This window comes from Lucilia cuprina, chromosome 6, assembly GCF_022045245.1.
Source record: "Lucilia cuprina isolate Lc7/37 chromosome 6, ASM2204524v1, whole genome shotgun sequence".
Taxonomy (NCBI): Eukaryota; Metazoa; Arthropoda; class Insecta; order Diptera; family Calliphoridae; genus Lucilia; species Lucilia cuprina.
Window position 1 is genome coordinate 33,876,664 of NC_060954.1, and position 27,954 is coordinate 33,904,617.

The following is a 27,954-nucleotide window of genomic DNA, read 5'->3' on the forward strand; positions in this document are numbered from 1 at the left end:
GTCTGTTTAAAACACCCTCACGATAAAACGAAGCAATAGAATTTAACCAAATTCACCCAAAATGTTCTTTGTTTTCCTAAGTTGTTTGGTATTGAAAATGGGCAAAATCGGTTCACATCGGGAAAAGTTATGAATCAAAATTTGAAACAACCTCGAAAAAAATAGTCATTTTTTACACATTCTGATGTAATTTTCTCGAAAACTATGCAAGATAATTCCATAAAAATTGGCACACATTCGTTTCCACACAAGAGCTTAATCTTTGCGTAAAATCACCAGAATCGGTCCACAATTTCATATACCTCCCATACAAAAGTACAAATTCCCGGAAATTTGGTTTTTTGTTTATAACTTCCGCCTTAATGTTGATATCTTCACAAAATTTTAGAAATTAAAATTTTATGGCAATAAAATTTATTCAGAGGAAAAATTTTTTAGATGGGTCCATAATTGGTCATAGCTCCCACACAAGGTCCCCTCCCGAAAATCTCTTAAACGCACATAACCCATTACTTAATTAAGATATCGATATAAAATTTGGTACAAGTATTGCTCTTATATACAGAAATATTACAATGAAAGTTTTTTTGGATCGGTCCATAATTGGTCATAGCTCCCACACAAGGTTCCCTTCTAAAATCATAAAAAACGCACATAACTCATAACCAAATATTGATATCCATACATTTATCAAAAATATTGCTCTTATATACATAAATTCACTATAAAATTGTTTTACGATCGGTCCATATTTGGTCATAGCTCTCATACTAGGTCCAGAAAATCACTTGAATCACAATATTTATTACCAAGTAATGATATAGATACAGAATTCTGAAATTTTGTCTTTATATACATAATTGGACATAGCTCCCATACAAAGTCCTTTTACGAAAATCTCTTAAACGCACATTACTTATTACCAAATTAAGCTATTGATACATAATTTGGCAAAAATATTAGTTTTGTAAACTTTTATTTCTCCTATATTAGGGGCAGGACCCTAAAAGCGCTTTAACCGTATTTAAAGAGCATTATCAATTTGTGTTGAACAATATTTTGTGTAGAACATAATTATATATGTATTTATATTTTGAAAATCTCTAAATCTTTCACACACATACATACAAATTACTATTTATAATGTTCAATAAATCTTGGAATTGTAATAGATTTAACTTTTGGGATTTTTTCTATTAAAAACATGAGAAAACTTATTTTTACAAATATTTGATCAATTAGAAAATTAATAACATAAAAGTAGCTGGTGGAGGGTATCTAAGATTCGGCACAGCCGAATATAGCACTCTAACTTGTTTTTTTTCACGTGCTTTTAGATATTGGTTTGGCGCAGAATCGTTATAAAATATTATATATCGATTAAATATGAACTTATTTGTATTGAAAATTGTTAAAAGATATATATTCCAACTTCTGTCAATTTTTTTTCAAAATAGAAACCTGTAGGTTAAATTAATACAAATGAATTAAAATCGTTAATTTGATAGTCTTTAATTAAATTCGACAAATTTTTATAATTTTAATTTTATAATTCTTATACCGCACAACAATAAATAAAAATTTGTTAAAATAATTTTTACCAGTTCCAGTGTTATTTAAACCCCGTTCACAATTATTCGACATTCACCCTTTCATTCTTCATTCAAACCCCAAATAAGAGGAATCTATTCAGATTCCTTATAAAAGTTCTTTATTTCGTTGGCCTTTGTTATTAAACTATTAAGTATACCTTTAAAAATTTCTTTAAACGATGTTTTATTGTTAACACCTGTTTTTCAAAAACAATTACAATTGGTTAAAATTCAATTTGTGGTTTAACTACAAAACTTTACTTGTTTTTTACTTTTAATTTCAATTTGATGATAGGTGCAACTATTACACAGGAATAAGAAAACATCGAAACCATACCAAAAATCAAAACGTAATTCAGCAATGGCGAATCATAAATACCCTTGAACCTGTAGAAAATGCACAAAAAATCTACATCGTTATAATTCTTGAGAATTTATTTGTAATGTTCCGCACGCTCAGTTGATAACATCTTTCCGATGAAATATATGCTAAACTAAAACCCAATAAAAAAGAACTTCTAAAGAAGCAAAAAAGAAGTAAAATTTACTCTATAGAAGTACGGAAAAAGACCTGAAGAAGTTATGATTTAACCACGGACTTATAATAGGAGAGGTGTCCCTTTTATTTGATTCCAAATTCACTACATCTGAAGTCATTCTCAGGAAGTAGTTTTTATGTTCTTTTTTTGGATGTTATAAGGAAGTAAAATTGTAGTATTATAGAAGACAACTAATTTAACTCAAATAATATTAAAATAAATAAATAAATTACACGCATTTATCAATTAACTCCAAAATAAAATTGGTTTAATTCAAAAAAATTCAGTACAAAATAATATACTTTAAATTGAAAAAGATGGATTCCTTTCGATTCTTTGGACGTCAATAAACATCACTTCCACAGAAGGTAACAAAATTCTCTTAGTGCTACTATTTATTTTAGCTGGGAAACTTATTTATCCTGAGAAGCCTTGTCGTCCTTCTCTCAGCGAAGTGATAATTTTTACGCAAACGCGTCCTAGGAGGAGATTTCCTTTTTATTTGATTCCAAATTCACTACTTCTGAAATCATTCTTAAGAAGTAATTTTATGTTCTTTTGTTGGAACAGTTTAGTTTTGAAAAAAAAAAGAATTATTTTCGCTTCTTTGGAAGTCATTAAGCATCACTTCTATAAAAGCTTAACATTTTACTTAGTGTTACTTTTAAAGTGGTGATCAATGTTATTCATTCGGAAGTTAGAATAGAATATTACTACATATTGGCATCTTATTCTTTTTGTAAATTTTAAGACTTCATAAAGTGGATTTATTTTGACCCCAAATTTGACCCCCACCTTCGGGAATAAAAATGTGTAAAATGGTAAATGTGGATTTATTTCATAAATGCAATTTATGAAGTCTTAAAATTTCGAAAAGTTACAAAAAGAATGTTAAACTAATATACATACATATGCCCTAAACCTTCTGATAAAGGGTAGTATAACAATAAAAAAAGATAAATTCCATATATAATTGCTTTGAAACCACAAAAACCGCCTGCAATAATATTGACACATCAAAATGTTAAGCGAACTAGAAGAAATAAAATAGCAGACACATGTATGTAAGTGTAATGAAATATATCGAAAAAAATCACTCTAACATGGACATTAGATGTGTAACCAAATTCCGTAATTAGACCAAGATAAATAAGAATGTGGTTAGTAGGCCGTCTACCATCATTTTACTTAAATCTTAAACCAGAGGATCAAATATCTTAGAACTTTATAAAACTTAAGTTTGAACACCAAATTCATCAATTCTATCAATTTGTTATCAAAAAAAAAAAACTTTAAAAGGTTATCCTCCTAATCGATATGTTTCAGACAATAAACAATGGATGCAATCCCATATATTATTGTTAAAACTACATTAATTTTAACATTTCTATCTATTTGCACATGCATACAATTGCACGGATGTACATATTTTTGTCTATCAACAACATTGTATTTAGATACATACAAATGAACGAAAGAATATTTCGCGAGTATGAGAATGGCTAAAGTTTGTTTGTGTTTCGACCATAAAAACAGTGTTATTTTTAACAAAACGCCCGCATTTGTATTGACATTTTTATCAAAATTCTCGTATTTTGTACAAATGTTTGTATATGGGTACATGGGTTTTTACCACATTATTGTAGTTGAAGAAATCCTTTAAAATAATGAATTCATTTTAGAAATAAGCGAAACAAATTTGCTGATGCTCAATAAACTAAGCAGTGGTGTTGCGTTTGTATTCCGATAACGCAACTTTTTAACTCGCTATTTGTAATGACTTATTGTAGTGTTTATTTGTAAGTTATCATGCCAATTATTAAGTAGTGGTGGCATTTTAACTCATTACTATTCAATGTGAGTTTTGCTGTGATATAAATCCGTTTCCACTGCCAAGCCATTGACAATTCATAACGAATTACAATCGTCTTTATAAAGATACAAATTACTGACTTATATATGCTTTATTTTTTTTCTATTAAAACTTCCAGGTTCAAATCTTTTTAGAATTGACCTGTTTTTATTCCTTTCTTCTCTTTTTCTTTCCTTATTGTTTTCTTCTAGTGTTTTGTTTTTCTATAATTGAATCAATACACTCTACGAAGGAAATCACATATTGGATCTTATGGTCCTAATAAATTCCTTCAAATCTCTGTCTTTTTCAATTCAAAGTGTTTGAATAGTGGCCAAATGTTTTAATGCAATTTTATAGCTTCTAAATCTTTGAGGTTTTGTTTGTTGATAAAACACACCCCATAACAACTACTGCTTCTTGACCATTTTCCCACAATTTATTATACCCTTCACCTTCGTGAGAAGGGTATATATAAGTTTTTCATTCCGTTTGTAATTTCTATAATATAATTTTCCGACCTTATAAAGTATATATAAGCTGGATCCTTATAGATAGCGGAGTGGATTAAGCCATGTCCGTCTGACTGTCTGTTGAAATCAATTTTCTGAAGACTCCAGATTTGGATCTTCGAGATCAAAATCTTCAATAATTCCGTCAGACATGGTTTCGAGAAGTTTCCTATTGCAAAATCGGTCCATAAATAACTGAGATATGGGTACAAATCTGAGACTACCTCTGAAAATTTCCTCAACAAATTATAAATAAAAGCATAAAAACAACAAGGAGATAAAGCAGTAAAGTGTTGGTAATACAGCTCATATTTGTTTGAGGGTGGTAATACAGTTTGACGGTAGTAGTACAGTACAACGGTTAATATTTCTTTCTGCTACAGTTTATATTTGTTTGTGTGTATGTTATGTGTGACATGTGTGCAGAGATACAAAATAAATAAAAACTGTTTTTTAAAACATACTTGGTGAAGGGTATATAAGTTTCGAAACAGCCGAATATAGAAACCTTACTTGTTTTTTACAAGTTTTGTGTCCTGTTATTCTACATGAATTATTACGATAACTATGATTTTAAACCCAGCAAATAAACAGAAAACAGTCAAACATTTAAAGAAATAGAAGTTATAGAAAATTTATTAAATTTTAAAACAAATTTAAAAATTTAATCGTTAAAACTTTAGCGCTTTCATGGAAGTACTGAAGAAGACCTGAAGAGGTTATGATTTTAACACAGGCTTGTCATAGAAAGAATGTCCTTTTTATTTGATTCCAAATTCACTACATCTGAGTCATTCTCAGGAAGTATTTTTTATTTATTTAATTAAAAATCATTTGCTTCACTACCACAGAAGGTCAAAAAATGCTACTTTTGAAGTAAATGTTATTTTTTGGAAGCACTTTGTATTAGATTTAGAGGATTTAGAGGAGGAGTCAGATTCTTTTCACCAAAAATCCAATACCACATAAAAAAGATCTTCTTTGAAAATCACATTATTGTTAATATTGCACAAATATCGATATTATGATTAAAGTACAAATTAGTTTTATAATAATAAAAGTAAAAATATTTTTTACGGTCGTCGACTTGAAAATACCAAACTACATTTTCTATAGACTATCCATTCCGAATGGTTCGGCTAATAATTTCCCATAGGCCATAAATAAAACAAGGTAATATGTTTCCAATTTAACTTCACTTTTCTTGGTGTTAATACGATTAAATATATTCTTGTATGACAAAATAGTTTGTACATTATTTACCAGTTCTTACTTACCCCCTTGAGATAAATTTAATACAGAATTAAATTAAAATACATTAAACTTCAATACACGTCTTAAAACTTGTAATGAATATCGATTAAACATGTTAATCGAATAAACCTGTGATTAATAAAAATAAAAGTCGTTACATGACAAATCTTAAAAAAATAATTTTCTGTCTTGAAAACCTTAAATTCAAACCACATTTTGTTTTCATTCAAAGCTATTTCATAGATTATAAGTTATTAAATAAAATACCTGTTTTAGATTCTTTACTATAATCAAATTAATTAAATTACTCACGTGCACATTTTAATTAAGTTTCAATTTGTTATGGTTCAACCATTTAAATTTAAATTGTTACAAGATAAAACATTTTCATTTTCTTTTAAAATAATAGACAATTTATCTAATCTTATAGCAGACGCGTAGTTTTGACCTTCATTAATATTGTTATAAAACAATTTTATACACTGTTTTTTATGTATATATGCGAATATTGATGACGTTTTTTGGCATTTTTCTTCCAGGCCCATTAGTCGGACGCCGCTAACCCAGGTGTCGTATTTACAAAAAATACCAACATTACCGCGTCACTTTTCGCCAAGTGCAGGAGGAAGTACGGCGGCAAGTTCAAACACGCCACCGCCTCTACCACCATTGGGAAGTTTAAGACATCTTGGCAACAGCAATGTCGCATCACCGTCATCATCAACATCGTCATCGGGGCCAATGCCAAGTAGCTCATCGGCTGGAGCTTTATACAATCCCTCAGCAGTTGCAGGTTTGCCAACATCACCATTGCCCATGCAACGTCAATTTCAACAGCAGCATCAACAACAACAGACATCTCATTTGCCACCATTACCACCACATCAACAGCAGCAACAGCAACATCATCACCATCATCCTCATCAGTATCTGCCACCTCATCTACAGCATCAACAGCAAATGCAACAACTACAGCACCAACATCAGCAACAACAGCAACAATTATCTTCAAATACATTGCCACATCAGCCATCACAGTATTCACCTGCGGCATCGGCATCTTCATCAATCTCAAAATACTCATCATCGTCACTAAAGCATCCTCATGCACACAATCAACAGCAGCAACAACAACCACCACATCAGTTGTCCCCAGCAATTTCATCACCATCGCCGCCCTCTCTGCTGCATCATCCCACTGGCGGTGGTGTTGGAGTTGCAGGTGTTCATCCTCCTTTTTTGGTAGGTCAACATTTGGATATGCAACGACAATCCCACTCAGATGATGATAGTGGTTGTGCTTTAGAGGAATATACTTGGGTACCACCAGGACTAAGACCAGATCAGGTATGTTTCTTCTTCAATTTGGCATATTTATGATCATTGACCTCAATATTGTCTGACACCAATGGAATTGTTATGCACGTACTTTTCAAATCAACATGTTTTAATTCCCATACACGTCCACCACTGTCAGTACGAATGTACAATGAATGTGCACGAGTAGATATTTCCATGTCAGGTGTTTGTAAATTTATTGAGATTTATTTAGAAATAATCTTTTTATCTAGTATCTCACTCTCACACACATACAATTTATCTTCACATCCCCATTCGTACGCACTATTCCGGTCAGGTAGTATTTATAAATGGATGTTCGTATTTGTGTCTGAATGTGGCCAACTGTGGCGATCAGTAGAACATAAATCAAGTGATGAAGAAAATGTGACGACTACTTGATAAAAATTAGTTCAGTAAAAGTTGATAATTGGAACAATTTCCAACAGAAACTAGTTCTGTCTTTTTGCCATTTAAATGTCGACCATTTGTATATGAGTGGATGGATTAAAAATGATTTAAATGTAATTATAAAATATAGACCATTTTAATGGAGATAAAATTATAAGTTTAATTTTCAATCTCAGCAATAAATACAGCGGAAAAATATTGTAAGATCATAGTTTCACTGTTGTTTCTGTAAGAACATGATTAAATTGATTTAGATGAGTTAATCTGTTATGATATACATATGTAAAACAGAGGATTACTGATTAATAAATTGAAATTAGTGAGAATTTTATATTCATTTTATAAATTCTACATCAAAATTGTGACGTTTTAGATTTGAGAATATATATTTAAGTATTGTCTAGTCTATTTTATATTTTACTAAATTTTTGTACCCGGCATAGCCAGTCATTTTTATTGTTTTCATAATCTGTTAATCAATGCATGCAAATTAACGCTTACTTTTACCCTTGAAATGATAAATTTCGATATTTAGAATCACTGTGGACATTATTGGCGCAACTTCAGAAAATAACAAATACCTATCTATCGCTTTTAAGCAGTCTTAATTTTTATTAATTTTTTGTATTTGAGATATAGATCTAAATCTGCCCTTAAACACAAAATTAGTACTTTAAGTTTCCCATTTTCATTTTGCCAGTTGAGATTTAAAGTTAGAAACGCAGCTTTTCTAGTACATATACATATGTATGTACCTACATTAGGGTCATAACTTTTTGCAAATATCAAAAATATCATAGCAAGGTCTTTTAATGCATGATCAGATGTTAAGGAATACTTTTTCGCGATCGATAAACCCCCACACCAAAGACGATAAAGTTTTGTATAAATAATACATATACCCATCCCAAAGTATCGGCTCAGAATCTGAATCTGTCCATCTGTTTACAAAAAAACTTTACGAAATATTACAGACAAATCTCTCTCACCCTAGCCTCTATAAAAAAAATCTTTAAAAAAAAGGGTTTTACCATTCATAAACATTAATCATACGATAAAATTGGAATTAAATAAAAATTATAAAAAATATATACTATCATTTTTCTATGAGAATCGGGCAATTTTTGATACCTACCTGCCCTCTTTTAAATAATAAAAAAATACAAAATTTAACAACGGATAATAATTTTACTGCATATTTTTAACATTTTTATGCATATTATAATCGCATATTTTGTGTTTTTGCTGCATTAAATTCCTAGCCTGGTAATAATATTAAAATGTTATCTCAGTTACATTCACTCTATATTTAAATTCAGATTAAACTTTATTGAAATTACGGGGGCCTTTAGTTGACATGAAATTTTGAACAAATGTACAAATAACAGAATCCTTGAATAAAAATTATTTGTGGGGTTCTGGCTTTGTCTTTTACAGAAAAATTCAGCCAATGGCCGCCTTACAAAAGTGGCTCTAAAAAAGACTTTTAAGTGCTTAAAATATACAGTAAAAACTCAAAATATGCACTACAAATTTGCAAAAAAATAGAAAAAAACAAAATTATGCACTAAAAGGGTAAAATATGCTCTAAAAACTGGAAAAAATGCTTTAAATGTGCTACAAAGGACAAATCATTATAAATTCTTGTATTATATGTAAAATATGCTCCAACAAATTGTTGCCAAAATTCTCAAATTGATCTGAAACTTGTAAACATATTATCCATTAGTCCATACGACGCACCACAAAAAATATGCATTTGCATATTTAAGTATAATAAAAGACATATTGAACTGCATATTATCTGATTCTAATAAAATAAAGTTTTATTAGAACGGTTTTATCCCAATTGATATAATAGCTTCTAACTATTCTTCTTAAATATAATCTAATCTAAAAATTTGTGATCTTAAGAATAAAAAATCTAATCAAATGGCAGATACATTACATTTTATGTTTATCATATTTTGCACCTACTGCCAATATTTTGATATCAAATAGAATAGAAAAATTCCACTACTTGATTTACTATGTATATGTTAAAAGTACATAAACCTGAATAAAATTTACTTTTTAAAACATGCTAAATGTTTCCATATAACTTAAATTTAATTTTTAAAAATAAAATTTTAACTTTTATTGCATCGTTGATGTCCCATTTAACATTCTTTTTATCTGGTTATCTATATATATAAAATTCTAACGTTACTGACTGACTGACTGACTGATTGACTGATTCATCATCGCACAGCCTAAACGGTTAAAGGTAAAGAGCTGAAATTTGGACAGGGGGTTGGTCTCCCACCAAATAGATCCACTAAGACGGGATTTTTGGAAATTCGAATGTTTAGGGGGTAAAAAAGGGTAAAAACGGGTAAAATCGGTAACCTCATATCTCCTAAACTAGAAAAGATACAAAAATAGTTTAAAGCTTATCGTCGTTCATTTAAAAAATAAGCGGACAGGTGTCTGGTACTTTTTTCAATTTCGGCCCCTTTAGGGAATAAACGGGTAAAAACTGTATTTTGGTACTTTTTTTGCACCCCATGTATCTTTTAAACCAGTGAACATTCAAACAATATTTTTGACTCCTTCATAACTTGACGAAAAAATAAAAATATAAATTTAGTACTTTTTGGTTATTCGGATGTTTAAGGAGTGAAAATTGTACCTATTTTTGGTACTTTTTTCATAAAACATTGATTTTGGTTTATTAACTTATACATATAAATACGTAATAACGGGCTCCCACTACGATGTTGCAACATTTTGGAATAGAATTTTTATTTCGTTAATGAAATTAAGCATGTAGAGCCCGGAGTAAATGAGAATCTATAAAAGAGGACTTTTTGGTACTTTTTCGTTCTCCAAAAAGTACTTTTTGAATTTCCTATAATATTGAACCTAGAAACATGAAATTAAGTATGTAGAGGATGGATTAAGTGAGAACCTATAAAGGGGGACTTTTGGTACTTTTTCGTTCTTCAAAAGGTACTTTTTGGATTTTTGTATAATATTGAACCTAGAAACATGAAATTAAGCATGTAGAGCCCGGAGTAAATGAGAATCTATAAAAGGGGACTTTTTGGTACTTTTTCGTTCTTCAAAAGGTACTTTTTGAATTTCCTATAATATTGAACCAAGAAACATGAAATTAAGAATGTAGAGCCCGAAGTAAATGAGAATCTATAAAAGGGGACTTTTTGGTATTTTTTCGTTCTACAAAAGGTACTTTGTGAATTTCCTATAATATTGAACCTAGAAGCATGAAATTAAGTATGTAGAGGATGGATTATCTGAGAACCTATAAAAGGGGACTTTTGGTACTTTTTCGTTCTTCAAAAGGTACTGTTTGGATTTTTGTATAATATTGAACCTAGAAACATGAAATTAAGCATGTAGAGCCCGGAGTAAATGAGAATCTATAAAAGGAGACTTTTTGGTACTGTTTCGTTCTACAAAAGGTACTTTTTGGACTTTTGCATAATATTGAACCTAGAAACATGAAATTAAGTATGTAGAGCCCGGAGTAAATGATAATCTATAAAAGGGGACTTTTTGGTACTTTTTCGTTCTTCAAAAGGTACTTTTTGAATTTCCTATATTATTGAACCAAGAAACATGAAATTAGGAATGTAGAGCCCGGAGTAAATGAGAATCTATAAAAGGGGGCTTTTTGGTATTTTTTCGATCTTCAAAAGGTACTTTTTGAATTTCCTATAATATTGAACCTAGAAACATGAAATTAAGTATGTAGAGGATGGATTATGTGAGAACCTATAAAAGGGGACTTTTGGTACTTTTTCGTTCTTCAAAAGGTACTTTTTGGATTTTTGTATAATATTGAACATGAAACATGAAATTAAGCATGTAGAGCCCGCAGTAAATGAGAATCTATAAAAGGGGACTTTTTGGTACTGTTTCGTTCTACAAAAGGTACTTTTTAAGTTTTCTATAAAATTTAACCTAGAAACATGAAATTAAGCATGTAGAGCCTGGAGTAAATGAGAATCTATAAAAGGGGACTTTTTGGTACTTTTTCGTTCTTCAAAAGGTACTTTTTGAATTTCCTATAATATTGAACCAAGAAACATGAAATTAAGAATGTAGAACCCGGAGTAAATGAGAATCTATAAAAGGGGACTTTTTGGTATTTTTTCGTTCTTCAAAAGGTACTTTTTGAATTTCCTATAATATTGAACCTAGAAACATGAAATTAAGTATGTAGAGGATGGATTATGTGAGAACCTATAAAAGGGGACTTTTGGTACTTCTTCGTTCTTCAAAAGTTACTTTTTGGATTTTTGTATAATATTGAACCTAGAAACATGAAATTAAGCATGTAGAGCCCGGAGTAAATGAGAATCTATAAAAGGGGACTTTTTGGTACTTTTTCGTTCTTCAAAAGGTACTTTTTGAATTTCCTATAATACTGAACCAAGAAACATGAAATTAAGAATGTAGAGGATGGATTAAGTGAGAACCTATAAAAGGGGACTTTTGGTACTTTTTCGTTCTTCAAAAGGTACTTTTTGGATTTTTGTATAATATTGAACCTAGAAACATGAAATTAAGCATGTAGAGCCCGCAGTAAATGAGAATCTATAAAAGGGGACTTTTTGGTACTTTTTCGTTCTTCAAAGGGTACTTTTTGCATTTCCTATAATATTGAACCAAGAAACATGAAATTAAGAATGTAGAGCCCGGAGTAAATGAGAATCTATAAAAGGGGACTTTTTGGTATTTTTTCGTTCTACAAAAGGTACTTTTTGAATTTCCTGTAATATTGAACCTAGAAGCATGAAATTAAGTATGTAGAGGATGGATTAAGTGAGAACCTATAAAAGGGGACTTTTGGTACTTTTTCGTTCTTCAAAAGGTACTGTTTGGATTTTTGTATAATATTGAACCTAGAAACATGAAATTAAGCATGTAGAGCCCGGAGTAAATGAGAATCTATAAAAGGAGACTTTTTGGTACTGTTTCGTTCTACAAAAGGTACTTTTTCGTTCTTCAAAAGGTACTTTTTGAGTTTTCTATAAAATTTAACCTAGAAACATGAAATTAAGCATGTAGAGCCTGGAGTAAATAAGAATCTATAAAAGGAGACTTTTTGGTACTGTTTCGTTCTACAAAAGGTACTTTTTGGGTTTTCTATAAAATTTAACCTAGAAACATGAAATTAAGCATGTAGAGCCTGGAGTAAATGAGAATCTATAAAAGAGGACTTTTCGTTCATCAAAAGGTACTTTTTGAATTTTTTATAATATTGAACCTAGAAACATGAAATTAAGTATGTAGAGTATGGATTAAGTGAGAACATATAAAAGGGGACTTTTTGAAACCTTTTCGTTCTTCAAAAGGTACTTTTTGGATTTTTGTATAATATTGAACCTAGGAACGTGAATATTTGCATATAGAGCCCTAGGATGAAAGTAAGCATAAGGGATTTGTACTGGGCCATTGGTACTTTTCCGTTCTTTAAAAGTTACATTTTGAATTTTCTATAATATTGAACCTAGAAACATGAAATTAAGCGTTTAGAGCCTGGATTAAGTGAGAACCTATAAAGGGTACTTTTTCGTTCTTCAAAAGGTACTTTTTGTGCTTTTTATAATATTGATCCTAGACACATGAAATTAAGCATGTGGAGCCCGGAGTTAATTAGAATCTTTAAAAGCAATCAGGGACTTGAGTAAATGAAAATTTAAACTGGAATATTTTCTGGTACTTTTTGAATTTTCTATAATATTGAACTTAGGAACATGAAATTAAATAAGATTGGTCCTTTGGTACTTTTTCGTAATTCACTGGTACTGGTACTTTTAGAGCTTTCTAAAATATTGAATATATAAACATAAAATTAAACACGCAGTATCCCAATTGAACGAAAATTGAAAAAGCATACTCTGGTACTTTTTTTGTTCTTTTACTAATACTTTTCGAATTTTCTATAATATTGAACCTAAAAACATTAAATTGGACATGTAGCTTCCTGATTGTATAAAAATCTTTATGCGATTTTTTTTGGTTTCTGGTTGAAAATTTAACATGCGCCATCCTGATTTAATGAAAATATATAAAAAGGCACTGTCTGGTACTTTTTCGTTCTTCAACTGTTTTTTCTAATTTTCTGTAATATTGAGACTAGAATCATAAAATCAAACTTAAAGAGTTCTCTAAAAGGGGAATTATTGATATTGCAGATATATATACATTTACAATAATGATATTTATTTTATTCCACTACGATGAGGGTAGCGAAGCACACTGGGTATAGCTAGTCAAACATATTTTATTATTCAATGGGACAAATTTGTGTTTTGTCTGCAAAAAATAACTTAAGGCAATTAATATCAATCAAGAAGACTTTTAGATACACTACAAAAGCATTTCAAAAACATTTTCAATTACAATTACATATGAAGTAATTGTAATTGTTGATTCACCAATTACAATTACTTTTAATTGTAATTGAAGTATTGCCAATTACAATTACTTTTAGTTGTAATTGAAGAATTTCCAGTAATAATTACTTGTAATTCTAAGTTTTGCTCCCTATATATTTACATGTAATTTTTTAATTTGTAATACCTAAATTACAATTACAAGAAATTTTAATTGAAAACTTCAATTGCAATTACAAGTAATTGCAATTGACATACTTGTAATGTGTAATTAACCAAAAACCAATTACAATTTATTGTAATTAATGATTTCCAATTAAAATTACTTGTAATCGCAATCGAAGTTTATCAAATAAAGTTGTAATTCATGTAATAGTAATTACTAAAACTTCAATTAAAGTTAAAACTAATTGTAATTGTCAAAACTTAAATCTTCAATTACAATTGTAATTAAAAATGTAAATTGATGCAGCATGTGAAAAAACTGTATATACCATATGAAAAGTAATACATTTAACAATAAATACCAGAGTACTAAATGCTACAATCAACGAGTTTTAGTGGAATTACTGACATGTTGATGTAAACGCAATATAAAAGGGATTTAAATGCTGATGTACAGTGACTAACAAAATTTGCATATTAAATTTGTCTGAGCAATAAAATTATAAGATTGAAATCTTATATATAGTGATGATTTCCACATGAACTTAGTTTTTTGGGGAGAAGGGTTAATTTTACTTTAATAAAGTTATTTTTGAAAAATATTCATTTTTACATTTCACTGTTCTTATAAAATATTCTACATCCCAAAACAAACTGTTAAAAAATCATACATTTTATTTATTTGACGCTTCAAAGTTGAGTTTTTATTAAAAACAAAACAAATAAACACTGTAAGACTTACATTCAAATATAAGTCCTTATTAAAGGATTTATTTAAATTGACCAAATATGCTGTTTGTTTGTCTGTCTATCTGTATGTATGTTGTTTTACTTTTTAATAAATTTTTGTTTTGATTACTTCTGCCATACGGACTGTAAATTTTTCCTATTACTCATAAAATCAAATGAAAAACGAAACCAAAGTCAAAGGAAAAAAGATGAGAAAAATATATTACAAACCCTAAACCATATTTTATTTATTCAAAAACTGAATTTGACTGACATGACTGGTAAATAAAAAAAGGAACCCTGCCATGGTCAGACTGTAATAAACAAACAATTCAGAAAAAAATAAGTCAGAAAAAACAAGATTGCAGAAGATTTATTTTACAGCACTGAACAATTCACGGTAATAATTTATACTGCAATCTTTTGGGGACTGTAAATGTGACTGTGAGTGGTCGGTCGGCCGCTGTTGTTTTGGCTACAAACGTTTTTATTCATCATGCCACCATCACTGCTGCAGATGCTGTTGTTGGTCACAGTGTCCTTTGTCTGTCTGCTAACAACTCATACACATGTATCTTTTAATCTTTTAAAAATACATAGAACTAAATAAATATTTTCCCAGTTTTTTTATTCTTCGGTTTTTTTGCTACTTTTTTATCTGTGTGAAATAAAATCCTGTAATTGATATTATGATACAATTTTATTGAGTATGTGTGTTTTATATTTTTGATTCCCTTTTGTGTTATTGCAATATAAAAGTCACTTTGATGTTGTTAAATTACCAATAAGGTCTAGGGATTTTGTAAAACAAAACAAAAAAAAAATAATAAAAACTAAAATTAAAGCAGGATATTGAGTTGTCATAAAATGTTTGATTTTATTTATGTACTTAGTATATTTAGCATTTTTTTATTGAAATAATTTCTTCTTCATCTTATTTTTATGCCATGAGCTAATAGTCTTTAAAGTATTTGGTGGAGTATTTACGAGACACATCATTAAATTGTCATTAAGTGTTAAAAGTGTAGGAAATTAACTTGGTGTTGTATATTGATTTACAAATCTTTTTCGCAACTGCTGTTGAGTAATTTATAGTATAATAATAAAAATAAATTTTAGTCGACATATCGACATATGAAAAAAAAAATTAACAAATAATAATAGAGCTTATTTTTATTAAATATCACTCATTGAAGTTTTAAATCATTGAATAACCTTATTGACCTTGTTACAGCCGAAGAAAAACACCTAGGCTACTATTGGTATCAATGTTCGGAAACTCAGTTTCCTGGACGTAATTCTCATCAGTGAGAAATATTATTTCCAGAATAACATCACTTCTAAGATACTTGGATATAATTTCAACGAATGGTTGCAGAAGTGCTATACATTCGTCAAAAACCGCACGTCCAATTTTTTATACCCACCATCAAAAAAGATGGAGGTATATTAATTTTGTCATTCCGTTTGTAACACATCGAAATATTGGTCATAGACCCATAAAAGAATATATGTATATTCCGGGTCCTTATTCAATTCTAAGACGATCTAGCCATGTCCGCGCGTCTGTCCGTCTGTCTGTTGAAATCACGATAGGGACCACACGAGAGGAGTTAGACAGTTAAAATTTTGCTTAAATATTCCCTATTGCTAAGATTTTTTTGGTGTTGAAAATAGGCCATATCGGTGCACTTTTTTGGATATCCCCCATACAAGTGGTCCTCATGAAAACAGCTTTAACAGGCGTTAATGCTTTAGAAGTACGAGTATAGCGATGAAATTCGACACAAATAAGTTTCATATGAGCCAAAAACTTTCTACTAAATTTTTGAGAATCAGTCCATAATTAACCCTAACCCCCATATAAGGTCCCCTTAAAAAATGACTACAACACTCATTACTGTTATAAATTGCGTGTATAGCGATGTAATTCGGTATAATTTAGTTTATTACAAATAAAAATCTTTTAACTAATTTTTGTAAGGATCGGTACATAAATGACCCTTTCCCTCATATAAGGTATAAAATGAGTTAAACACTCACTACTGGCTTAAAAAATCGAGTGTAGCAATGAAATTTGGTATAAGTAAGTCTCTTACAAACCAAAACCTCTCTACCAATTTTTTTTAGGATCGGCCCATAAATGACCCTACCCCCATATAAGGTCCCCTTCAGAAAATGACTTTTAAACTTATTACCGGCCTAAAAATTCAAGTGTAACAATGAAATTCGCTATAAGTAAGTTTCTTATGAACCAAAACCTCTATACCATTTTTTTGGGGTCGGCCCATAAATGAGCCTATAAGATCACCTTCAGAAAATTACTTAAACGATCATTACTGTCTTAAAAATATGAGTTATGAAATTCGCTCCGAATTTCATGCGAAATGTGTCGGTAATTCTATGTACAAAATTTTATGAGTATCGGATCATAATTGACGCATATAAAGGACCTCTTCAGAAAATTACTCATTTAGTTTGAAATTGAACTAAAATATTTGGTTTTTAAAAATTAATATTTTGTTAGTTCAAAAGAGTTCGGCCCATAATTGACTTAAACCATAATCCAAATATCACCCTGATATTTATAGGGGAGCATTCCGTTTACGGCATACGGTTTGATGGTGGGTATATGAGATTCGGCGCAGCCGAATATAACACTCGTACTTGTTATAGATGGGCTCGTAGTCATGTATGTCCTCTTAGAATATGTACCGTAATACTTAGGTTAGGTTAATAGGAGGATGTATACTGCATCAAATCCGAAGAAATACACATATGCCACTAAATTTTCGTTGAATTACTATTTTTCAATGTTCAAAAACTCAGTTTCCTGGACGTCATTTCTAAGAAATTTCCGATCAGTGTTAGTGGGAAATGTTATTTTCGGAATAACATCACTTCACAGAAACTTGGATCTAATTTCGACAAATATTTGACAGTGGCAAAGAAAGTGCTCCGGAGTACTAATGTTCTCTACATTCGCCTGATAACGCATATATAATTTTGTATAAATTTTTAAAGATAAAAAAATCATTACAATAATATTAATTTTACTTTAACTTTCTTAAACTACAGGTTCGTTTGTATTTCTCACAAATACCGGATGATAAAGTGCCATATGTCAATAGTCCTGGAGAGCAATATCGAGTAAGACAATTACTACACCAGCTACCACCCCATGATAACGAGGTAAATAAAATGCTTTACAAAATACAATTATTTACAAATTTAAATTTTTATTTTCAAAATCAAAGACTTACACAATTTGCTTGTTTTATAAACATATAGACATTAAATCTAAACGAAATTACTTGTTATTTAAGCAAATAATTAGAATACATACAAAAATATTTTTGTACCATTAAATTAAACCCATAATCCTAGTTTATCTTCTAACTAGTAAATTACATGCAACATGGATAAAAACTTTTAAATATATCCTACTGCAACTAAAACACCCACAATTTTGATATTCGTTTTCAGTAGCAAACCAATAGCTAAATTATAATACAAAATAATTTGATTTAATTTGATTGTTGTTGTTGTTTTTGTTAAAACTTTAAGACCAAGTTAATGGTTTTTCTAGTTGTAAAAACTATATAGTTCCTGTATGTCGTTTTAAGTGTGTTTTAAATTTGACCAAACTATTTACTTTACTTACATTTTTTACTAATGAATTTTTTCCCACAACTAACAAGCATTTTATTTATGCTAGTCATATGAGTCCTCTCATTCGTACATACACATGCATGTAGGCATATCGAAAAACCTCAAACGAGTTAACTTTTAAAACAAACCCAAAAAATTATACTTAAAAGTAAAACAACAATTCACCAAAAAAAAACTAAATTCAAAATTTCCCATATCAGAGATAACTTCATTGATTGGAATTGCCATGATGTTGTTAACAAGAAAAACCAGAACACAGGACACAACAAAATAAAATGAAACTTTTGGAACAAACAAAAAAACTTACCTATACATTGACAGTGTTGATACTCATACGTACTCATAAAGTTAAGAATAGCAGCAGACCAAATTGTATACTCAAACATCTAGGGCAATCTTAAAAGTCCTTTGGGTTCTATTGATAGGAACATATATATTTGATATGAAACAGTTCTAAAAATTCAAAGCTCCTCAATTAGTATTCCAACACCCTATAGGAGTGGAGGCTGAAGCAAGTTTTTTTGGCCATTCAACGCTCATATAAGTGACAAGCGAATTCAGATACATACGTTGATCGTCCATTAATGGTGATAAAATGCATAGATTCCCTTAGAAAAACTTTCTAACCGATTTTAAATAAGTTCCAAAAGAACATTTCCTTCCCTCAAATTTGGATTTAAATCACAGCCATTACGTAAATCCCGACGAAACATTAACCAACTGACCAGCGAGGATACGTAAGTGGCCACCCGTAGTACCAGATTATGTAGTTCTTTGGTTCGACCTTATGTCAAATCATTCCAAGGATAGTTCGACGGTAGACTAGAGCTACTGGCAGCAACCCTAGTACTACGGGATTGTAATACTCCAATATTAAGGAATTATATCAAGGAAACATGCTCCAGAGAGGACGGACAGATCGGCTTTAAAATATTTAAATCTAATTAGTGCAATTTTAGATCATTATTTTTATACCATTCCTACCTTAATTTTATAAGGCCTGGTCGAACTCCCTTCACACTACAAAAAATACACCCAATACAAGTGAAAGACAATAACAATAAAAACAAAAATTGTGTAGTGATTTTAAGTCCGGAAATGAATACATGAGTACCAAACATACGGTTACATACATGCAAACATACATTTATAGTGAATAAAAGTAAATTGTCGAAAAGTATAAAAAATAAAAATCTTAATAAAATAAAGAAATTTTTAACAGAAGAATAAAAAAACTGCCAAAACTATAGCAACTTAACAGGAAAAACATTTAAACAAATTTACATGAATATATGTATGTATTTATGAACGAATGAATACATACACACACATGAATGTGAGTTTGCTTGTTTGTTTAGCCAACGGTGCTGCCAAACAAATCACAGGCTTTACTCTAGCTAAAATCAAAACACCCCACGTATAAGCGGGGGAATATTTACCAACCGTTTCTCTCGTCGTATTGTTGGCTATTGCTCCAGCCTGTAGTTCAAATATAATATTCTTGTCTATATATTAGAGAATTTGCATAGAACTTGAATGTATTTGAAAATATAGAATATGTGAACGAACATTAGACATGGTAGATTGTGAAAAAAAATAAACATAACTGATGATCTGGTCTTGGCCAAATGGCAAAACAGCTACCGTTTTGTACTGGCCAAAACATTCAATCCCAAACAATCTAGAACTAACACACTTGGTAATTGTAATGTTAATGAACCCAATAGGAAATTAACAAATTAACGACGAAATTATATTATCGTTAAAGTTTTTTTAAAGAATCCTTCTCTTAGAATATCGTTCAAAGCCCACGATTATGTTGGTTATGCTCTCATATACTAAGAAATTATCTTGTAACGTATTGTGGAAATTAGAACATCTACAATATCCTTTAGAGTACGAAAAATAAATCTGTAGACCTTATAACTCGACACATGGTAGATCGCTTGTCTCAAAAATGTGAAAAATATGTTTTTATCTGATCATTGTTCGAACTACCATTTAAGACTTAAAATATTATAAACGTGAATGACGAATATCCTTTCTATAACAAAGTAACAAAACTTTTCCTACTAGTCGTATTAATAACTTTCAATAAATCCTATGGCAATGGACCAAAAATAAAGAAACTAAAGAGAAAACAAAAAAAAAAAACTAACGCCTAAACTATAACATTTTCAAAATTTATTCTATCATGTTACACCATGAAATGTTTGTCTCAACTCATATGCAACCATAATCAAAAGAACGTCCAAAAACATGCATACGAAATCGTATAATATTACAGCACATGTGTTGTGTACAAATGTGTTGATACAACTTATAGTTTTGTGGTCAGTGGAAATTGGCCTTTTGCTATCAGCATCTTCACAGGCATACTACTCCAAACGTCTTCTAGTTTGAATTCATTGTTTTGTTCTATTTAAGAGTGTTTGGTGGGCTGACTGGTTAGTTGGGACTACGAAATTCATAAATAATGACGATAATGATGCTGCGTTAGAGATGGAATGTTGACTGCAACATCATCATCCTCATAATGATTTGCCACTTCGTAAGGTAGCAATTTAAAGTTGGTATTTTCATAGTAGTTCTTTAAAATATTTCAGTAAACATGTCATTTGTAGCCGTGGTTGCTTGTGTTTACTCTGCTTTGCCTCGTGTATTAAATTTGAAAAGGGGCCACTTTATTTAACAATTTATGTTTATTTTATTTGTGTTCCATGTTGGTTGCCGTTGCTTACTCTCATCTAAAAAAAGAAAAAAAAAACTTTTCATCAACATTTTTCTTCTCTTTGTTTTTGCTGTCATTTCAGGTTCGTTACTGTCACTCGCTGACGGATGAGGAACGCAAAGAACTTCGCTTATTTTCTACACAACGCAAACGTGATGCACTTGGACGTGGCAATGTCAGACAGTTGATGAGCGCACGTCCCTGTGATGGTGTAAGTATTTTATCGATCTTTTGTAATTTCTATATTATAGTGATAACGCTTTTATGATGATGTTAAAAATTTCACTTTAATTTTGAATAAGGCTGAATGTTATTTTAGAAATTTTAATGATAGTTTAACAAATTCCTTTAAGTTTTAATGCATTAAGAGATGAAGTATTTTATCACACATATTTTAAATAATTATTTAATTTGTTTATATATAAAAACATTTACTTTTTAATATAAGGTACTTTAACGGTTAATGCATTTATAAAAGAATTTTACTTATGAATCTATTTAATCTATTAATAAAGTATGGAAACATAATGATGTCATAATATATTTGAATTTAGAATTTTTAGTTGATCAATCATTATATTTCATATGAGGTAAAAATAAAATCGAATTATGTTTAAGATTTGATTATTTCTAAAAGCTGTGATACACGGTTGTCAGATCTTACAACGTTGTCAGTAAAATGTTCATTGAAATATTTACTTTTCTCACAGTAGAGAATCATATTTGCCAAATTATCTCTGTCAAGCTTTTTCGGACATTTAAAACTGGATAAGGTTGAGTAAAATTCAAAACCAAACTTAGCTTTTAGCTTATTGCTTTCATTATCATAGGATGATGATTCCATGGATTATATAACTGTTGGTCTGATGATCAATTAGAATTAGATAATTGTGCCAATTGTGTATATAAAATAATTGACTTTACAACAAAAGGGGACAAGATGAACTAGTTCATTTCAATTAACAAAAAAAAAAAAACTTTATCTTAATTGTATTTATGTCATTTCAAACATTTCTTAAAAATCTCTCACGCCCACTTTATTTCTATGCAAAAATTAAATATATCTAAATGTTTGCACATGCATCGGTTTAACAACTCGAATACAGCTCAGATGTCGGATTAAATGCAATTAGTAATTTTAAGCTAATTTCATGGGTGTAAAGTTGTTTGTATTTTCGTTTATTTATGTACATATACTTGTATGTATATGTAGAGAAACATGTGTCCAGGAAACTAATTGTAAGTGGCACAACTAAAGTCTTAACTGTCACCAAATGTTCAATGACATGTGTTATTTAGAGTTTTTTTTTCCTATTCACTCCGAACAACAGAAACACCACCTACTTGAAAAGTCAAAAAAGAAATGTTAACAAAGTTGCAAGAGAGACCGAGAGGAAGACAACACCAGAATAAAATAGAAAAACTTCTTTAAGATATTAGTAAACTAATAAGAAAGTAAAGTCAGTCCATTCCAACAATATGATACATTGCACCGAAAATATGGCTTAAAATGTTTTCAATTTAATATATACCTAGCAAAAAATTTACTTCTGAAGAAGTGAAAAAGAAGTAGAACTTACTCCATGAAAGTTCTGAAAAAGACCTGAAGAGGTGATAATTTTAACACTGGCATACCATAAGAGGGATGTCCATTTTATTTGATTCCAAATTCACTAATTCTGATGTCATTCTCAAGATGTCATATATATGTTCTTCTCTTGAAAGTTATTTGGAAGCGAAATTTTACTTCAATAACATTAACACATAAACACATTTAATACAAAAGTTCAAAAATTAAATGTTTAACTCATAAAAATGTAATTATAAAAAATAGTATTACTTTCGCTTCTTCGGAAGTCATTAAACATAACTCTTAGTGCTTCTTTTGCTGTGATGATAAATGTTATTATTTGGGAAGAATGCCAATTGATTTAAATCTGATATTAATTGCAATTTCCTAAAGTAGTTTAATCAATTTAATGTGATTTTTCGAAGCGGGCCTCATATAAAGCCTATAAGCAATTAATGATGAAGCGTTTTTAGATTAAAAACTATATACTCGATTTACACAAGCTATGTCCATATAAGCACCAATCAAATTAACATTTGATGTAGGGTGTAATAAACATTGAAGCAACTAATAAGTGTAGATGCAATATAATAAATAAGTAGAAGCCAAACAAACTTAAACTTGACTTTGTTAACAAAGTATATAGTCAATAGAAAAAATAGGAAGAGAGATAGTTGAAAGAAAAAAAAACGGAAAGACACCTTAAGACATGACCTGGCTAACTAGAGGGTAATTGTATTGTACACATTACTTGGTAAAAATTACACAAATACAAGTTAGTTTTGTTGAAATCTTTATACATCTTATGTTAAAGTGTCAAGAACATTGTGAGTCTCACTTTACGTCTGTCCAGCTGTCTGTCTATGCAATAGTTAATGTAACTTGTAAAGTTTTTTTAGTTCAACTTTTACATTGATTATTTTAGGTGAATGTTAGAAGTTTTGTAGCAAATTTCTTAAGTGTTTTATAACGTGTACTTTCTTCTTTCTCTTTAAATCTCAAGCTTTTATAATATTAAAAGCATTTATTTAAATATAAAACGAGAAAAAAGACATGATTAAAATATTATTTTAAATTTCTCGTAATGCAATTACAGTGTGATGATTTAATTTCGACCGGTGACATTGCTGTCTTTGCAACCCGTTTGGGTCCAAATGCATCTTGGCATCCTGGCTGTTTTGTTTGCTGTGTGTGTCGTGAGTTGCTCGTCGATCTCATTTACTTTCATCGTGATGGACGTTTGTATTGTGGGCGTCATCATGCAGAAACTTTAAAGCCGAGATGTTCAGCCTGTGATGAGGTAAGTTCTCATTATATAAATTCAGTAATGTTGTCAGCCAACAGAATGTTGAAAACACAAACGGAGTATTAATAATAATGTAGTTCTAAAGTCAGACAGTTGTAAATTAACAAACAGTACATCACTTCAAAGTGATTTGATTTAAATCGTTCACAAATTGTTAGTTACATTTTATAGTAAAATTATATGAAGCTGTTATTATTTTACCTTCATTGCATACATTGCATCCCTGTTTCTTTCGTGCCACTGTGCACAGTAGGTAATCAATAAATATGTATATATTTGATAAAGAAAAAATCTCTGCCATTCTTCAAGTCAAAAACTTAATGATAAAGAACTTTTTACAAAACTCCAAGTGGCTCATAAGCAGCTCCCAGCACAACACCTTTAATAGTATTAACTTTTCTTAAACAAACTCCACAACAACTACTACAGCAGCCGAAAGGAAAAAGTTAATACTTCAATACATGAAAAACTTTTCTTATTTGTCTTTACAGATTATCCTGGCAGATGAATGCACCGAAGCTGAAGGACGTGCCTGGCATATGAATCATTTCGCCTGTCATGAATGTGAAAAACAGTTGGGTGGTCAAAGATATATAATGCGGGAAGGTAAACCCTACTGTCTATTATGTTTCGATGCAATGTTCGCGGAGTACTGTGATTTTTGTGGTGAGGCTATTGGTGTAGATCAAGGGCAAATGAGTCATGACGGCCAGCATTGGCATGCAACTGATGAATGTTTCTCTTGCAATACATGTCGTTGTTCACTGTTGGGACGTGCATTCTTACCCAGACGTGGAGCCATATACTGTTCGATAGCCTGTAGTAAAGGTGAGCCACCAACACCTTCTGATAGTTCGGGTACTGGCATGTACACAACACCCACACCACCCACTCAACGGGTAAGACCTCAAACACGCATACCCAGCAGTCATGCTTCAAGTTCACCACCAATGTCACCTTTGCAACAGCATCAACATCAGCAAAACTTCAATCAAGCCATGTATCAATTACAAAGTCAGCAAATAGCAGCTGGTATTGGCAGCAATGCTTCAAGTGGCGGACTTGTGGGTATAGCAACGAATACGGATGGTGCTAAACAAAGTTATCCTACCTCGGATTCTGATGCGGGTGTAGTCAAGGATATGGAACATACAGCAGGAGATTTTACAGATTTCTCGGGTGGTTTACCCTCCTCATCTTCGCAGAATATGTCGCCGCTAACATCACCCGGAGAATTTAACCACTCTATGCCAAAACCTATGGAACTGAAACGTGATGGTCCGTATAATTTCAATGAAATGTCACTTAACTTAGAAAATACTTGGCCGGCAAAGCCCATATTAGCAGGAGCCAATAGTTACAATTTACAACGCCAATTACATCAAATTTCGGAAGTAGAGAATGCAAAAACTTCCAGTATGCCGGAGTTGTCACAACCAGGAAATTCCTCAACATTTCCCCAACAAAATCCAAACAATTTACAACAGCAGCAATTGCCACAGTATGGCTCCGATTATGCTCAGCATATGCCACACAGTATTACCTCACCTCCACCTTCTGAGATACCAGATCTTCCAACACCAAATCTTTCAGTAGCATCTACTGCATTACCACCTGAACTAATGGGCTCTCCAACTGCCTCAGCTGGCGAGCGTTCAATACTCTCGCATCAGTCTACACAATCTAATCCTGGGCATCAACCTATACATCCGGTTTCTATATTAAGTGGAGCTTCTTCCTCTTCACCCATGAGTGGTGAAACTAAGAAAAAAGGTGTACGCTTCGAAGGTATACCGGCCGATACTTTACCGCGTTCACGCAGTTACTCCGGCAATGGTGCCGGCACGCAACGAAGCAGTGAAAACACAACAGAGAAACATCGCCACGGTGGTAATGGTGGTCACTCTTCTAGACGACGTAGACGCCGCAAATCTCACCGTTCTGGCAGTGGTCATCGTTCTAACTCCACAACCCGAGCCGACACATACGCCACAGCTCAACCACTCTCTTCTTCCTATCAAGGTCCACCTTCCATACTACAAACAGCAGGTTTGGATCCCACACGCCACCATCATTCCTCCCAAATAACTGTGGGAGCCAACGATGACGACTCTGACGATGCCTCAAGTGTTTGTTCAACCTGTTCGTCTAGTTCATCTAGTTCCGAAGATTATATGTATCAAATTCCTTTGCGGCGTCATTATGGTGGCGTACGCGTTAGTTATGTACCCAATGACGCCTTGGCTTATGATCGTAAACGCAAGTCTTCGGATCCAAATGATAAAGATAAAAACTGTATTATTTCGTGATTTACAAGTGAGTGCGTGCACAAACTATTGATGTACATGAATTGATATTATAGTTAAACTAGTTGTTGGATGGCTGGTCCATTGCTCTACGCAATTCTCATCTTAAAAACTATTATTAATTTATGCGGTTTGTGAATTTGAATTAAGTAAAGGTAACGAGTGATAGCAACATAGAGGCAACGTTTTAATTAAGGGTATTTTATTTGGTTTTTGGGTTTTCCACTTAAGTTATGCAGCTAACCAATAATGCCTAAAAGCATATACAAATAACATGTTTTTCATTTACATTTAATTCTCTTTCAAAGAATTTTACTCGATCTAATGTTTAGTATAGACATACTGAAACACATCAATTTCAATCGTTTAGCAAGATAACAGTTTACAAAATAATTGGGCATTGGCATCTATTAACCATTGCCTATGGCTGCAACAATTTTAAGATTTTATAGTTTCCTCATGTTGCTGAGTTCATTCTTTTCTCTATATTTTAAAGCAAAATTTATGATATAAATTAAATGTTTTCAATGAATACTCTTAAAACTTAAGTCTAAATGAAAAACTATTAAAACACCAAATTTACAATTTATGAAATTTTTAGTTATTTAAGTTATTTTACTAAAACTAATATTATAACAAAAACTAAACTATAATAAATGTAATAACAAAAATCAATATAAATTATTATTTCAAAGGACTATAGTTTCTATACACATATAGTTACTTAAATGCATAAAATACTATAAATTATTTAAAAAATTTAGATTTAAATTAAACGAATAGAAAAAAAAACAAAGCAAATACAAAGCAAAAAGTACAATTCAGTAATTCTTCTATATATAGTTACATATATACATACATATAGTACATATAAAATAGGCTTAAGAAATACTAATAGGACATACATCAAAACATTTTAAAATCATAAAATATTTATAAAACACACCCACACATACACAAACAAACTCTCATTCATATTCAGTAAAGGAAAAAGCAAAGCAATAATTTTTTAATTAAATAATTAAATCTAAGTATTTTAAGAAGAAAAATAATAAATCCCATATTAGTTTTATTCTTTATTTTTCAATTTATATTTATTAATTTATTTATAAACATTTGTTTGTTTGTACATTTAATTGAAAACTATACATAATTCATATTCAAACACATGATAATAATTTAAACAATTAAAAAGAATTTAATTTATAATATAATGTAAGAAAAATAACAACTTTATTCTATTATATTGTAAAATAAATGATAAAAAATATATAAAGTCTTCAAAATGTATTTACGAAAAACTCCATGCATATTTTTAAACCAAGTTTACTGTAATTTATTATTAAAAATAATATTTATAAAATATAGAATTCAAATTCTAAATAAAACTAAATAATATAACAAAAAATTTGTGAATTTTATTACATTTACTTCCAGAATTTCTGTTATTGTTTAACATGTAGTTATTCTTCCAACTAAGAAAACTGTTGTATGAGAACTGTCAATATATCTTAAAGCTAACAAGTGAGAGTGTTATATTCGGCTGTGCCGAATCTCACATACCCACCAT

The 27,954-nt window shown here is 30.6% G+C and overlaps 1 protein-coding gene across 3 annotated transcripts in view; it reads left to right on the forward strand.

The window, feature by feature from the left end:
* Positions 1-27,708, forward strand: part of LOC111675381 (protein prickle) — a 199,586-nt gene extending 171,878 nt beyond the window's left edge. For 2 of the 3 annotated variants that reach the window (XM_046954730.1, XM_046954729.1), the window contains exons 2-6: positions 6,289-7,096; positions 17,878-17,991; positions 21,285-21,413; positions 23,869-24,072; positions 24,570-27,707. In XM_046954730.1, the coding sequence (XP_046810686.1) occupies positions 6,289-7,096; positions 17,878-17,991; positions 21,285-21,413; positions 23,869-24,072; positions 24,570-26,387 (3,073 nt within the window). In that variant the 3' untranslated portion in view covers positions 26,388-27,707. Of the gene's footprint in view, positions 1-6,288; positions 7,097-17,877; positions 17,992-21,284; positions 21,414-23,868; positions 24,073-24,569 lie in introns of all 3 variants that reach the window. The other variant, XM_046954728.1, reaches the window with a different exon arrangement.
* Positions 27,709-27,954: the final 246 nt, after the last annotated feature.